At 40.6% G+C, this 16,424-nt stretch overlaps 1 protein-coding gene across 4 annotated transcripts in view; it reads left to right on the top strand.

The window, feature by feature from the left end:
* Nucleotides 1-16,424, top strand: part of lrp8 (low density lipoprotein receptor-related protein 8, apolipoprotein e receptor) — a 174,534-nt gene that overhangs the window by 138,138 nt on the left and 19,972 nt on the right. For 3 of the 4 annotated variants that reach the window (XM_085386765.1, XM_085386764.1, XM_085386766.1), the window contains exons 10-13: nucleotides 7,373-7,544; nucleotides 10,798-11,022; nucleotides 12,601-12,719; nucleotides 14,074-14,213. In XM_085386765.1, the coding sequence (XP_085242891.1) occupies nucleotides 7,373-7,544; nucleotides 10,798-11,022; nucleotides 12,601-12,719; nucleotides 14,074-14,213 (656 nt within the window). The remainder of the gene's footprint in view (nucleotides 1-7,372; nucleotides 7,545-10,797; nucleotides 11,023-12,600; nucleotides 12,720-14,073; nucleotides 14,214-16,424) is intronic. The other variant, XM_085386767.1, reaches the window with a different exon arrangement.

Below are 16,424 nucleotides of genomic sequence, written 5' to 3'. Positions count from 1 at the left end.
CATAGAAACCAACTCTCACATATTCAGCAACGGCGCTCCGACTCTAGCGCCGACTACCCAGTCACATCCTACGCAGTTCTCACACAGTGGCACTCCGTGAAAGGAGAGTATTGCTTTGTGTGCAGTTCTTGCACAGCAATCTGTGCAAAGATAAATATTTGCCATCTTTTTTCTGCAGCTCTCACTAATGAAAGTTTGCAGCCAGCTGCTTTTGCTCTCCCCAGAGTGTTAAGGGAAGGGTGTTATTTGGGGAAAAGGTCTGCCCACTCAATGCAGGACACAGGCAGGGTCTCTACCCATTGTTGGCTACAGCAAATACACTGAACAGCAGTTTGAATGAAAATAAAATCTTGTCCTCTAAGCTGCACTTGGCAAGTTTGCAACTGAAAAGAAGTCTTCCTTAATGCTATTCAAAACACAACTGTACATGAGCCCATTAGGTATACATGAGACTTGTTTGAAAGCACAATTTGGGTTCTTCTAATCAGTTCGCACAGTTTTCAGTCTGTTAGAGCTGACCTTAAAGATAACAATCCTGTGGTTACCAAGCCTTTAAGTACCTGCAGATAATGTTTCTATATATTTTACTTTAAGAAGTACAGGAAACAGACGGTCTAGAACAGGGGTAGGCAACTCCAGGCCTCAAGTGCTGTTGTCCTGCACTTTAGATATCACCCTGGGTCAGCACACCTGAATTAAATGGTTAGTTCATAACCAGGCCTCTGGAGAACTTCAAGACATGTTGAGGAGGTCATTTAGCAATTTGAATCAGCTGTAATTGACTAAGGACACATCTAGTCCTGCAGGACACCGTTACTCAAGGCCTGGAGTTGCCGACCCCTGGTCTAGAATGTGTTAACAGTGCATGCTTTCAAGTTTTTAACCTTATTAGCATGTCCCTACGATGTGTTGTTTCTGTGTTCGAAGACATATCGGTGAAATAAGCAGGCAACACAGTAGGTGACTAGCCTGACTGAACAAACCAGAACAACATGTTGCCTATGTTGCCACTGTAAAGTTCACTTTTCTTCTTCTTCCTATTTTCCAAAATCAGTTAACAGCTCAAACACGGATGGCTGAGGCATGGCCGAATTAGTCCAATATTGCAACTTATTTAGAGTAGAGACACAGAAGCAGACGTGGGTGGCTAGTATGCATCTCTTATATATGCATGAATATTCAAAGAAGTGAACATGCAAAGTTGCATCTGTACGGTGGCCCTGAGAGTCAAACGGACTACAACTTAAGAAAACACCAGCAGTAAGAAAAACGTTGCAAAAGCACACAAAACACAACGGAAATAGGAAAAAACACAAGGGAAGTGTTTCTGGGGAGACAATAACCCGACGGACCAGTTGCAGGAACCAAAATATGCTAAGAACTGCGCTGGGAGACAGAAGTGGAGGATCTATTGGTTTTGTGAGGAAAGAAAAGATGAGAGGTAAGTGTGTTAGTCTAACTATTAGCCTAATAATCCGTCATCAGTATTATATGAATCATGATAAAACACGCCTACCATGTTTTGGGTTCCTGCAACTGGTCCGTCGGGGTATTGTCTCCCCAGAAACACTTCCCAATACTGGAGGCAAGATCACAGAAACACTTCTCTTGTGCGTTTGGAAATCAGCTTTTTCCTATTTCTGTTTTCATGTTTCCTATTTCTGTTGTGTTTTGTGTGCCTTTGCAGCGTTTTTCTTATTGCTGGTGTTTTCTTAAGTTGCAGTCTGTTTTGCCTCTCAGGGCCACCGTACATCTGAGCCATATGAAGACATTAAGGGATTGCCTTTACAAAAAAACAAACAAACTTCTAAATATGCAATTTTAGTTTTCAATTTTAACTTTTACGGATAGGTACCTGCTATCTTGCTACATGTGCTAACGATTTAAAATATGTATACATTATATTTCTAGGCTAGAAATTACCTCATGTTCTGGTGATGTTAATTCCTTTCTACTCTCTATTTACATACATTGAGAATGGAACTTTTAACTGATTGACTTACACAGCAAATTACTTTTCGGCGAGAGAGAAAGGAGTGTTATTAGTAATTACGGTCTGAGGTTAAGTCATTACAGGGTAAACTGGTCTGATAATGAGTGCTTAAAGCAGAAAACAGACCTTCACTTCTAACCTAAGTGGCATAAAAAACAGCATTGATTGCTTTGTGTCTCTGTGTGGGAATCTTTATTACTGTTAGGTAGACCAAACATCCTTATTGGAGGCCAGGCCATTTATAAGATGGCAGCATGGAGAAGCAGAAGAGAAATGAGATAGATACTTACGCGGTATATGACTTATTTCTCTGCTCGTGTATACATACTGTTCATCATTACATAGCATAGCCAAAGGAGACAAAAAAAGAAGTCTGAAATGTGACTGGATGGATTCCTGTTTAAGTTGAGGATTGTTTATTCAGAGGAACAAATCGGGTTGGGACCATAAGTACAGGGATGCCTGTTTTGTGAAGCTGAGGTAATTTGGATTTAATGAAGCTTCATTTTGCTTATGAACTCATTTCTAGACTCGCACGTGCGCAGCAACAGAAATCACCGTACATGTACACAGCGCATAAGTAGTTATTTTGAGGAGTCACGTCATGATTTCTACACAAATGCAATTCCCCTGCGACTGACTGGTTAGGAGGAATGTCACGTTCTGCGATGAGATAGGAAACGAACCCGGTGCCAATATCATATGCACATATTGAAGTTCAGAAGCTGTCATACTCATATCATCTGAAGGTTATTAAAGTTGCATATAAGTCCATTTTTAGATATGCTGTTGCTGTGAGTTGAGTCTGTGTAGGTAATTGTGAAAACGCTACGATGTGTTTGGTGTACAGTAACTGCGTTTCATTTATAATCCTAGAATGCGCTTTCTGTCTCTGCAGATTCATTTCAGAGTAATACACAAGTGTTACACCAGCAGTGCTAATTCAAAGTAACATCTCAGGCTGGAGTCATGATGTGACTTCTTTTCTCAGCTCTGTGTGTGTGAGCATTATATGGCAGAATCCAGGAAATTGACCAGATAGTCACGTTTTTAGCTAATGGCAGCAAAGCAGGATGTACACACTGACGGGGTGAACCATACATGCGTGCATACTTGCAAATTAGGCCAGTCATGGCAGACGGCTGTCCCTCCCTGGTTCTGCCGGAGCTATAAATAAAACTGAATTGAATTTGATATTTTATCCTCCGGAGTTTGTCACTTGTTCACTACAATTAGCAAATCTAAGTTGTAACAATAAAATTAACTTCGTACTAATTAACACAGGCTTATTGGCTGTATTAAAAAAAACCCTATTTAAAATACTTCAATTAAAGTCTGTGAAATTAAAAGAAATATAAATGAATACAATGGCGAAGGGTGTAACAGCTGTGGGACTACATAACAGGTACACTCGATAAATGCACGACAGGCTGCGGCAGTGATGCAGAGGAAAGTTACAAACTGCCTTTGGTCCAAAGTGTTGTGTTATTTTTCTGTTCTCTTGTTTCGTTCACTTGTGTCTCGTCATCTCTCTCATCTGTAGTGTACTGCAGGCTTCACCTCAGAGCTGAGAACAATTTGTACCTTTCTTGACAGTTTGATTACACACTTCTCAGAAAGGTTTTAAAGGACTGGACAAATTCTTTTTCCCCCCATTGTCAGAAGATTTTGCCACAGGACCAAAAATGTTGCTGAATAATGTCAAAACTCATCAAAAGTTGTGTCTTGTCTTCAATTATGATGTTATTTAGCATTTAATTCTGTTTGTCTGGAAGAAAACTGGTCAAATTAAACCAGAATTAAGGTTCAAATTTACACATCTTTATTCTCCTACTTTAACTGATCTATTAAGCACATCAGTGTTCTCATCATGAAAGTCCAGGCACCGACAATTTTTTATATATAAAATATAAATAAAATATAAAATATAAGCACATGTGGCCTTTAACCACAAGAATAACAAAGTGTTATGTAAGCGGCTTTGTGTTAACGAATGACAGGAAAGTTGAATGACTTTTGACACAGCTGTCGATGGGAAGTTCATTTCTGTTCTCCGCTGTCGCATCTGTTCGTCATTATGTAGCACGGTTTGTAAGTCTTAACAACAAGTCTTAACAAGCACTTCTGACCTTGACGTGCGTGCATTTTTCCAGACATACCATCATCCTATTTACCTCCTCTAGTGCTGGCCAGTTCACAAAAGCTGCAGCTAAACATCGTTGTCAGCCTGCAGAATTTCTCACCATTATTTCTGACCTTTCTGTCTGTCTTTTTTTGGGGGGGATTTCTTTTTTTATTTACCTCTTACTTTGTGAAGCTCACAACATAAACACCTGGAAATCAGTGCTCCTGCAGCATCTAACAGTGTTTCCCAGGCTGCACTTATCCTTTTGCAGCTTTATCTTAATTGGCTGATGGGGCAGAGCAGCCCTGAACGAGCACTGCAGATTAAAATATATTTACGGAACCATGTTGCTGTTCAGATAGCTGACTGTAGCTTTGCAGTATCTTGTAGAAGAGATAATCTTGCACTTTTTGATGACATCTGTAGTGCTGGGGCCTTTTGGAAAACAGTGACTCAGCTTCTTTTTTTCTTTTTAAAAAAAATAAACTTCAGAAGGACATATTGCTGTGACAACACCGATGAGGGATAAGAGATATTGTCGTGAAAAAGTGAGTCTGTGGGGATTGATGAAAGACATGTCGGAGTTATCCATGTCCTCATTATACAGGCTTCAAAATGTTCTTACTTTTCTCTCTCTTTTTCCCACTTTCCCATGTTTTCACTTGTTTTGTTGATGGCTTTTTCCTTCGTCCTTCCTTAATTACATCCTCTTAATGATCTTTTCTCCCTGACTTTACCTGCATTTGTCAGATTTACTTGCGCTTGCCTGTTCCTTTGTCTCTCTCTCGCTTTCTCGCTCACTCGCCCTCTCAGCAGGGGAAATTGATGATTACAAACCAGCAGTAAGAGAAAAATGATTGGATCCTAGCAGTAGTAGAACTGTAATATTTTCTCCTTGTGCAGTGGCCTGTAATAAACCAGGGCTGAGGAAACCTGTCAAAGCACGGTTGAGTCTGTGTGAAAGTAGGAGTTTGTGCTGTCTGTGCACGCTCGAACGTTGCTTCCGGCCGGCTTTGTCTTGTTTGAATGCTGTTTTGATTTTTGTGGACAGTGGAGAATAAAGATGACGTGACAGCTAGGACAGAGAACAAACGTGAAAAAACGTGCTGGAAAATGTAATGGGAGTGGCAATCCAGGACACATCAGTGCTGCTAAATTAAAAGAAACATTGATGTCTTATTAGCTGCACTGTAGTGAGAGTCCAGGACTACATTTCTTGTATTTTAGGTTGAAAGTGCTTGATGACAAAAATATAGATGTCACAGCAATGCTCCCATGCTCACAAACTAAGGTATCTCTGTGTGCTAGAGTTGACCTTGTCACCTACCTAGAATTATTCAAATGCTTGAGCCATCCTCACCTTCAGTCAGCTGAAGTGTGTCCGCTACCAGGTAACTAATGTGCCAGCGAACGCCACATCCTGAATGCCCCTGAAAAAAAACCCCAGCAATGCACTGTTGTACTTAAAATAGACTGTGGCATGGCTCTTGTTGGGTCACTTCACTAACAAGAGTAATGTAACTTTTTCCAACAGTAGGACACCACACTTGCATGTTTATTCCAAAACAATAGTCTTTAAAAAGGGGTGTGTGTTTTCCATGTGGACTGAATCATACCACATACATCATTTTCCCTGTTGTGCATAATTGTGTGAAAAACTCACTCAATAATATGATGTTGTTCTAAAATCTGTGTGTAGATGGGAAACATTATTATTTTAAAGGGGTTGTTTGGATACATAATTTATGTTCACATCATCAAAAATACATGCTTTAAAGACCTAAATAGTACAAATGCAAAACAAGAGTACAGTTGGCTTACATTATGTTCCCTTTTGGGAATAAGGCTAAACACTCAGCACTACCCACGGTATCTTTGTACACAACAGTATGTAGGTTATTAGACTGGTGAAGAATAGCAAAGGGAAACACTAGAACAGCCTATTTTGTATGTATGTGTGTTAACAAAATGTCACAATGTTCCCAGGAATGGGCGTCCCAATAAATTCCTCTTAAGGTCAGGCCATGCAATGCCCAGAGAAATTGCTTAAAACCCCAAGAGCTACATCTCAGACTTTAAAAAACCCTATTAGGGTGTTAAATGTCAAAGTTCATGACAGTTCATGATGCCACAAAAAGATTGAACAAGTGTGGCGATAGCCTCTTCTCTTAAGAAAGACAGCGGCAAACACACCTTAGCTTTACAGAGTTCATCTGAGGAAACCACAAGACTTCTGGAACCATGTCCTGTGGACAGATGAGAACAAAGTGGAAATGTTTGGCCATAATGCACAGCCCCACGTTTGGCAAAACCCAAACACGACATAATCAACACAAACACTTCATACCAACTGTCAAGCACGATGCTGTATACCAAAGTATTTTAGAATCAAATATGAGGCCATCTGACTGACAGCTAAAGCTTTACCCAAATTCAGTCATGCTACAAGACAATGATGTCAAACACAGCAGCAAATCTATAACAGAATGAAAAAGAAAAGAATGAAGGTGTTGCAAAGGTCCAATTAAGGTCATCCAGACCTACACCCGAGTTATGCATCATCCTGCCAAAACTCAACCAACGTTGTGAACAGTCAACCAAAGTTCTTCAGTAGCTTCAAGTTATTGCGAAGGTGATTCTACAAGCTACTGAATCATGAAGAGTACTTAGTTTCTCAGAGGACTGCATAGAGTCCTATCAGAACTTCGGCTTTCGTGTGATTGTGTAGATTTGAAAACTGTGGAGCAACGACTGCAAAGGCTCTGTCACCTCTTTGCTTGAGGCATGACCTTGAGACATGTACAGTAAGAGGCCTTCACCAGTGGGTCTGTGAGACTGGGAAATATTGGTGAATATAAATGAATAAGACTGGTAATACAAGCTAGGGGCCGCCCATTAAGAGCCTTGATCAAACAATCATAAACTGAATTCTAAAATGAGGCACGATGCCAATGCAGAGAGGCCAGGACTGGAGTGATGTGCTCATACTTTCGGTTCTAGTCAGCAGTCTAGCTGCAAATGCCTATAACAGTACAGATTCACAAGTTCAGCTTTCACGTACAGGTATTTTGCAAGGGTAACAAATATTTCCCTGTGACATACCAAGAGCAAAAGCAGTACAAACGGCCCATATTTGGTAGGTTCCTAATTTAGAGTCACAGCAGTGGGTTACAGGGCAGATGAGCTGTTCTGTATAACTTCTCTGTCCAGTGGTTTCATTGATGGTAACATAAACATCTTTCCTTTTCCAACAGGAAAGAGTCCGTACCTGCTGTTCACTAACCGTCATGAAATCCGTCGTATTCACCTGCTGAAGAGTGAGTACACACAAGTGGTCCCTACACTGAAGAATGCCGTGGCCCTGGATGTGGACGTGTCCACCAACAAGATGTTCTGGTGTGATCTGTATCATCAGAAAATATACAGGTACACACACATACAGCACGCACACACAATGACAAGTTATATTTATTTTTTAAATTATTTATTTAACCCTATCAGGTACTGCTACACAGAACTGAAAACGCACTAGATTTTGCTGGATCATTCTGTTTAATCGACAGAAAAATGATCTATAATTGTATATTTCAGTGTAATTATTGAAATGCTGTTAATGATGTGTATATATTCTGTCTATAAAGGCAGAGGAAGCCCATATAAAACGATGAAAGCCACTGTATAGACGCAGGACCTTAAAGTTAGATAACTCACTTTTGTCATTCTTCAGCCAACATGTTCATTATCTTTCTCCTCTATCCATCCATCTTGTGTGCTTCAACCTGTCACACCTTCTGGTAGTGAGTCAGCCGCACCTGTTTGTCCTTCACACACACTGTGTGAGTCTGTGTGTGTGCACATATCATAGCTTTGCACATACATTTGTGTGTGTGTTTGTGTCACCCTGATGGCTGACAGGTTGTGGGAGGGGCTTTCTATCATCTCAGCTGAGCCATATGCTCTCACTAATTTCACTGCCTCAATAATCGCTGCCATTATTCATCTCCATACACACACATTCACACGCAGACATTCTCCCACACAAACTTGGTAACACAGTCAAGGGCTTGTGACAGGGAACGGACAAATGAACTCATTTTTCACAGCGAAGCCTATTTTTCGATGCCGTAAATAAACTCACATATCAAAAGTTGCTTTAAGTAGCAAACAGCAAGGGAAGTTATACAGCTTAATCTACTTGGCGTTGTCCTTGATGGTGTTTTCTTTTCTCTAATCTTTCAAAGCAAAATCTTCTGCACTTGCACCCAAGTGCATAGCATCAGAATCAAGTTTTCCTGCTGTTTAGAATATCTGCTCTTTTTGACATTACCATATGTTTTCTTTTCTCCTGTAACGCCACAGTAGAATATATGTAAGCAAATTGTCCAAGTTGCCTTGGTGACAGATCTTAACCCCAGGTAGAGATGAAATTAGAAATCGGAGCTTATTAGGTTGGACTACTATCAGTAAATTGTGGGTTTTTTTTTATTTATTTTGTTTTGTTCCCTGATAAGGTGATATACGAAATAGTTAGGCTTATTAAAGTCTGCACTACTCATTCACCCTCAATGTGATAATGTGGTTTTCCAGACTAATTCATAGTGATTAGCATGCCACGGGTCGATGACTTGTTACCTTCTCCCAATGATGGAGATGTCTGTTGCAAACAATGGTTCAACCAATTAAACATGCAATCTGCTCAGTGGACTTGGACTCATCTGTCTCTGTCTTATTCTTCACTGTGCCCGAAGCCTCTGTTCAGCCCACCAACCTGTTCAACCTAAGTCTATGTGAAGATTTTCTAACTCAAATTAAGGACATAGTGAAATTAGAGTGAGTAAAAGAATATAAAGTGGATATAAAACATCTTCATAGCACTGTCAAAATATCTGGATTTGTGATGTTGAGAAAATATGACCCCAAGAAAAATGACTTCAGAACTTTGTCCATTTTTAATGTGACATGCATAAATTAAAAGCCATGGTCCAGAAAGAGCTTATAAAGCGTTAAAGAGATCTCATGATTTAAAGGTATCAGTCAGGAGAAGGGTACACAAGAATGTCCAAGCTGTAAAATATACCATAAAATACATTGTGTTTTACTCAAAATGGACGGAAATATGAGCAGTTCCAATACTGATACCAATTTGGCACAAAAACTTAAAGCAGCTGCTAGATGAAAATGATGAGGAATTTCACCCTTTAGCACAACAATGACCCAAATCATCCAATTCTACAAAAGAATGTCTTCACCTGATGATTAAAGTTTTGGAAAGACTTAGACCTGAATCCAAATCAAAACCTGTGGGGTGACCTGACGATGATTTGTGGTACTTTTGCAAAGAAGACTGTTAAGTATTGCCAAATCAAGAGACTCAGTGCTGTGGCAAACTCCTAGCCAAAAAGACTGAACGGTGTAGTAAAATCAAAAGAGGTATTTAACAGTATTTTAGTCTAAGGCTGCGCACATTTGTGCAGCCAGGTAATAGTAAGTTTTTCAGTGATTGTCCCCCACCCAAATAGAATTGAAGAGTGACTGTGAATTGTGCAGGTTAAACTTTAAAGGTGGAAATGATTTTCTTAAATCGTTTACCTTGATCTCATTTTCTTCATTTTTATACATCATGAAAACCTGACGTGTTGAATTTTTATATCTGCTGTGTTCGTAAAAAATTAAATATTGGAGAAATTGAACAAGAGATTAAACAGAAAATATGTTTTAGTGGAACTCGCGATTACTCAGTATCAAAGAACAGAATGTAATGCAAAAGAAAATTGTTTCAAATTGAATTTGTGTCAAATGTAATTTTTGTTCTGGCGTTTTCAGTAGAGTTCAGTAGCTGCATGCTGCATCAATAACACGATGGGTTTCCTTCATGTCCACAATGCTTGAGCCGTTTTACCCTCGAGGGTGAAACAGTGTGGCGTTGGATCCATGTTGCAAACCCTGAGGCACTCTTGAGAACCCATAGATTATCTATCACACACACAATAACATCCCACACTCACCTGACTGTAAAGATGAAGACATTTGGGTTGGCAAAATGTAACAGTGAGCATCTCCAAGCTCTGACTACCAGTCAACCTTCTTCTTTAGTTAAGATGCACCTCCCGTCTCCTCTTACTCCTGTAGGCGTTGCTAAAATGTGAAGGCACTGTGCAACTTGGGACATTGCTTGTCCCAACCTTTTATCAAGCATTTTTTCTTCCATCTTGCTCTTGCATTCATATATTGTCGAGGCAGTAATCTATTAAGTTTTAACATTTTTCACCAGTAAAGGAAATGTCAGTGGGGAATGGGGATAGAAGAGTTGACAGAGTAAGTGGACGGAGGAGGAAAATCAAAGAAACTGAAGACAAGAAAGGGACACTCGGTTAAAGGGGAGATATAGGCATGTGGTGCTGATAGAAAAAGACAGACTCATTCTCCCTGGGAGGCTGTGTTTGGTGTGAAGGCTGAAGTTGTTATAAAGGTGTCAGGATTGGGTGCCCCTCACACCTGAATAGAGTGAAGAATCTATGTTCCCAACAAGATATCTAAGCCACTCACAATCAAGTCATTCCTCCCAAGGAAAGGAAGCCAGACGGTAGTAAATCCATCGTGCCAGCACCTCTGTGATGGATTAGGCTTTTATAATTTCCAGATTACTTACTGATACATTTCCTTTCCATCCGCCCACCAGCGCTTACATCAACAAGGCCAGTGACTCATCACAGCAGGTGACGCTCATCGATTCGCTCCACTCCCCGGAGGGCCTTGCTGTCGACTGGGTCCACAAGAACATCTACTGGACGGACTCAGGCAATAAGAGCATATCTGTCGCTACGGGAGATGGCAGGAAAAGGAAAATGCTCATAACCACCGAGCTGAACGAGCCACGAGCCATCGCTGTGGATCCGCACCAAGGGTGAGTTGGGTTAGTTTTAGGGTAAAGGGATTTTGAAAAGATGCACAAAGGAGCAAAAGATTGCAAAGGAGTTGAGCAAAAAGGCAGGAAGGAGGGAGGGCGAGTAAGAGGTCCTACTGTCATTGTGTGTGTGTCTGTAAAAGCCAGTGTTGTTATAGTAGAAAGAGATTGGGTGTAGAAGTTGGCCTAAAGTCAGTAAAGGCTATTTGTAGCACTGAGCCCATCTGTTAGATTAAGCACTTTAACAGTTTTCTTGAGATGGGATGTAACACTTTGTCTTCCCTTTCTAACTCTTTCCATTTGTCTCGGGTGCCTTGAGCTCCCCAAAGACGTCTTTTCACAGCTCTACAAAGCTAGACTAGCATGAAATACATGCAAATGAAGCCACGATTTCAGTTTTATCATGGACACACATATTCAGATAAGGTCCAAGTTTCCAGTACCTGTTGTTTTGCACAGTGCTTTCCCTTTTATGTTTTCAATGCCTGTCTTACTAATAATACAGTCATTTTGCAAAGAAAATGAGAGAAGATGTCTGTGGAACATCGTGTGACGGAGTACAGTTGATTTTGTCAGTTAAGAGTTTTTCAGAACAATTGACATTGCATATTAACCTCTCTTCACTGGTCCTAGCAAAGTTACTCCTTTCATTTCTGACACTGAACTGGCCGTGCCTTAATGATACAACATGTATATAAAGATGAACAATGGCATCTCTCACTGGTTTTGGACTGTATTTGGGTGATAAGCTGTATGTTAAGTTATCAGCTAATGCTAGCTAGACACACAGATAAGCTGCTAGTTATTAAGTAACAGACAAATAAAATACTAGCTTTCACTCACCAAAAGTAGAGCACACAGGAAGCCATATTATTTGTTAGATGATTGTATTAAAAGTTCAAAAGGTCACAAACGCAGAAACAAAAAGGTCCAGTTCAATGACTTGAAGTAGCGGAAGTTGAAGCCTTGCCGCGAGTTGGTGCTACAACCGCCTGCATTCAAGCGTCACGCTCCACAGCACTAATAATTCACAACTTTAAGTATTAATACTTTAAGCCCCTATAAAGGGATGAAATGTAAAGATGTCACAAAGGTGGAAAATTACTTTTTATACCAAGCTAGAAACTTTTTTCACCCCTGCTCTAAAGCTAGGCACTCAGCCACAGATAGCCACACATTGGTTTCTGAAGTGCCATATTGTATTGAAGCTTTTGCCATCACCAGCTTGGTTGGCAAAAAACCCGAGTTGACAAGAAGTCAAGTGTGAAACCGCACAATCATTGGCTAATGACTTCTGATGGACAGCTATTAGCCATCAAGTGTGCGGTTTTTATATCATTTTGTAACATGGTTACAAAATATTTCAGTTGATATTTTATTCAGTATAACCCAAAACAAATGAGTAAAATCAGAAAGCCATTTCTCGTAGCCTTCTGTAAGACTTCAGGTCTCTTTTACAACCACAGCTATCACCATCTGGTGGCCCTCAGAGAGAATGCAGGCAGGTCACGTTGGCTTGATTTCTCAGCCTCCGAGGTTGCTGCTTCAATTTAATCTAACTTGTGTATCTTCCCGCAGGTTTATGTACTGGTCAGACTGGGGAGGTCAGGCCAAAATTGAGAAGGCTGGGATGAATGGAGTGGATAGACAAATTTTGGTGTCTGAACACATTGAATGGCCCAATGGAATAACTCTAGGTAAGGAAAAAAACATGTAGCTTTGAACATTCAAAGCCCACGGAAGAAGGATGAAAAGCTAGAAGATGATGCCCAGATAGAAAAAATCAATCAGTTCTGACAGCAGTTTTGTTAAAAAAAAATTTAAAAAAAAAAGGTTATTATGCTGACATTGCTTTTAGAGAGAGAGAGAAAAAAGTGTCTCGAGTGAATTCAACACAAAGAAAAAAAACAACACATGGAGGAAAGCCAGAGAGAGACAAACAGCACAAGTTGAGAGAAGAAAATAGTCTATGGGTGCTGAAACCCAAGTAGCTCTTATTGTTATATACCTCAGTTTGTGTCTGGCTCTCATCAATCAAGCCAGTGAGTATGAGGCTCCGAATTAATAAGCCAGACGCTCTGCTGTCGATACCTCCCCTCATCCCTTTCAACTCCCTCCGAAGCACCAGCCAATTCCTCTCAGCTGCCCTTGCCTGAGGAGAAATAGAAGCACACAGTCGCCACACTCTGTGGAATTGAGGTGTCGCCGCATCTGTATGAAAACAAATTATTTTTTGGAATAAGGCGAATGAGAGGTTTGGCGCCAGGCGGCTGTGGGAGAAAGGGTGAATTGTGTTCCCCTGGTCATTGATTTCATAGAGACCACCGAACAGTGCAGGTGATTGAGTCAGGAGAGGTGAATGGGGACAGAGAATCGTGTTAATTCTCTTCCCCCTTCAGTTTACTTTGGTGCTTTTATTGGATGCTTTTTTTTCATATACTTCCAGTGTTTTACCAATTTCGAATTGCTTATTGCACACAAAAGCTTAATTCTTTATTAATTACTAATTAAATTCTTGCTTTCTGTTTTTTAAATGTTTTTCTTAAAAGCATAATCTTAGAGTCTGGTGAAAAAAAGAGTAATACAGGGATTATTTCCTTTGCTGTTTAAATTCAATGTGGTGTTTCGATTTCAAAGTAAACACCACAACACTTTGCCGCTCGTAGCAAGGACACAACAATGATTTGGGCCTAATATAAATAATATAGCAGTGGCTGAAATGTGGAGTTATTTGAGATTTGCGAAACAGCAAAGTTTGTCTTTAAAATAGGTCCAGCAAGACTAATGAATCTGTTCAAGGGCATATATATTTTCTCCAGCAAAGAAGTCAAGCGGCAATATTACAATCACATCTGTGTTTTCTTAGTACGGGGCTGAGGTCGTCATGTCAAAGAAGATTGATTGTGTAGCTACTGGGCCATTACATCCATATACCCCTCACCCTGGGCCGTTTCACTCTGAGTGACCTCTCTCTCTCTCCATTCACCTTCTCCCCTACCCCCTCTTGATTTTGTTCTCTCTCGCTCTCCCCCCTTCCCTGCATGTTCTCAGACTTGTCCAACAGACGACTTTACTGGGTGGACTCCAAGCTGCACCTGCTGTCCAGTGTGGATTTCAATGGTGACAACCGCAAAGTGCTGCTCTCCTCGCATCACCACCTGGGCCATCCCTTTGCCCTCACTGTCTTTGAGGTACAGCAGTTGAGAATTGAGATTCAAATGCAAAGAATCAGACCAGGCGGTAATGCCAGAGCTCTGGTCTGGTGCATACAGCTGTTTCTGTAATATGCATTTTTGAAAGTGTGCAGTGTTTTGTTTCGTTTCCAACCTTTTGGGCAAATTTTAGTTTATGCTAATGTAATAATTCATCATTAGACTATATCATCATACAGGGATATAGTTTCTGCTCTAGCTGTATACCTATTGAAATATATGCTGAACAGTTTATTAGGTACACCTTGCCACTAAGGGTTGGAGCTGGAAACATTCCTACGATTTTGGTCCATATTGGCATGAAGGCATCAAACAGTTAGATGTGAATCTTTTGTGCTACCACATCCCAAAGGTCCTTTTTTGGTCTGGTGACCGTGGAAGCCATTTTTGTATGGCGAACTCCCTGTCATTTTCAAGAAACCAGTTTGAGATTATTTGAGTGGCATGGTATGGAGAATTATGCTGCTGGAAGCAGCCATCAGAAGATGAGTACACTGTGGTCGTAAAGGGATGGATATGGTCACCAACAATACTCATAAGTTAGTAGAGGGTAGGGACCAACGAATGCCAAGAACTTTCCCCTGCACTATTTCATCACCACCAGACTGAACTGTTGATATAAGGCGGGATGGATTCTTGCTTTCATTTTATTTATGCCAAATTCTGACTTTACAATCCGAATGTAGCAGCAGAAACTAAGACTCATCAGATCGGGGATCATTATCCTAATCTTGTGTTGTCCAGTTTTGGTGAGCCTGTGTACGCTGTAGCCTCAGTTTCCTGTTCTTAGCTGACAGTAAAATATGTTCATGCGTAGGGTTTCTGTCTTGGTTAATGTCCTTGGTTAGATTAAATTTCTCAGTGTATGTCTTATATAATTTTGGTTTAGGGTTGGGTTTAATTTGAAATCAGTTTGCTTAAAGTTTCTTAAATAAATGTGAAGAATGCAGAACTCTTTTTAAGTATATATGGACATACACAGCACGCTTTTTCTTTATTTCCTAATAGAGTTAGTGGGAGGCTTTACCTGGAAGGTAAACAAGATCCAGAAGTTCTTATTTCACTCCCAAAATAAATGTAAACACACACACACACACCAAAGGGGTCTCAGATCAGTTATCGCTGCCTTGTAAGTGACAATCATATCTTGTCTGTTGATTCCCAACATGGTTGCGTATTTCTAGACTTGCAGTGAGCAAAATTTTAGCAGTGGGTTTTTAAGTATACTGTTTTGATGCCATTTATTACTATGCTTGTTCATCGTCATAAGTGGAGGACTGACACACATTTTCAAAGTGTACTAGCGGTAAAAGACGTGCGAGAACTAGAGGGGGAGAGATGAGTCAGTGCAGGGACATGGCTGACTGACTGAAAAGAAATGGAGATGTTATAGAAGTATAGAAGCAGGATAAATCCAGAGAAGGAATTGTTGTTTGTTTGCTGACGAGTGTAGAGTCACAATAGAGTGCATCAATCAATAAAACTAATTTGGGTGTATTTATTGAGGTGGGAGTGAATCGGTACGTTAGGGCCCATCAAGCATAGATGATGGTGTGGAAGGTGGAAAACAACTGGAGGAGGGAGGAGAGAGCAAGGATGAAGGTGGGGAAAGTGGTAGGTGAAAATGTGATCAGTAAGTAGTTTTTGCTCCATTCCCCTCTTTGCTGCACACACTGTGTGTGATGATGGGAAAGCAAAGGGAAGAAGGGACATCCATCATGCCCAGCTGAGAGCGCGTGAGTGTGTGCGCGTCTGTGTGTTTGCGTGCAAAAGAGAGAAAGAAAACCGATGTTTCGAGCAGCAGTGAAAGTTCACCCCAGGAGATTAATAGCTCTCGGCTCTTCTGGTCTTTCTTCTGCTCTGGTTATGATATAGACCAAATTAAAAACCTTTAGCAGCACAGGAGGATGTCACGGTGCCTACAGACCGATAATGGGAAGTTTGTTACTTTTAGAATTGCATCGTTCAAATTTTGAACTAAAACACTGAACGTTTTTGATCATTCTGGCTTTAAGGAAATGCTCTAACAAGTAAGGCACCAGCTGTGATACTTCATAAAGATAGGATAGGATAAAAGAGCTACTGTTCTAGGCTACTGAACAGAAACAGAAACACGCTTGCAGCATCAGTAAGGAGGGACAGGATGGGGCATACTCCCAATAACAGAAGGCACAGTGCCCGTCCTGCAGA

Source organism: Rhamphochromis longiceps, linkage group LG17, assembly GCF_057381845.1.
Source record: "Rhamphochromis longiceps isolate RC_006_pf linkage group LG17, R_longiceps_female_GT1.1, whole genome shotgun sequence".
In the NCBI taxonomy this organism is placed as follows: Eukaryota; Metazoa; Chordata; class Actinopteri; order Cichliformes; family Cichlidae; genus Rhamphochromis; species Rhamphochromis longiceps.
Note: the sequence above shows the minus strand (reverse complement) of the source record. Positions and strands in the feature narration are given on the sequence as shown.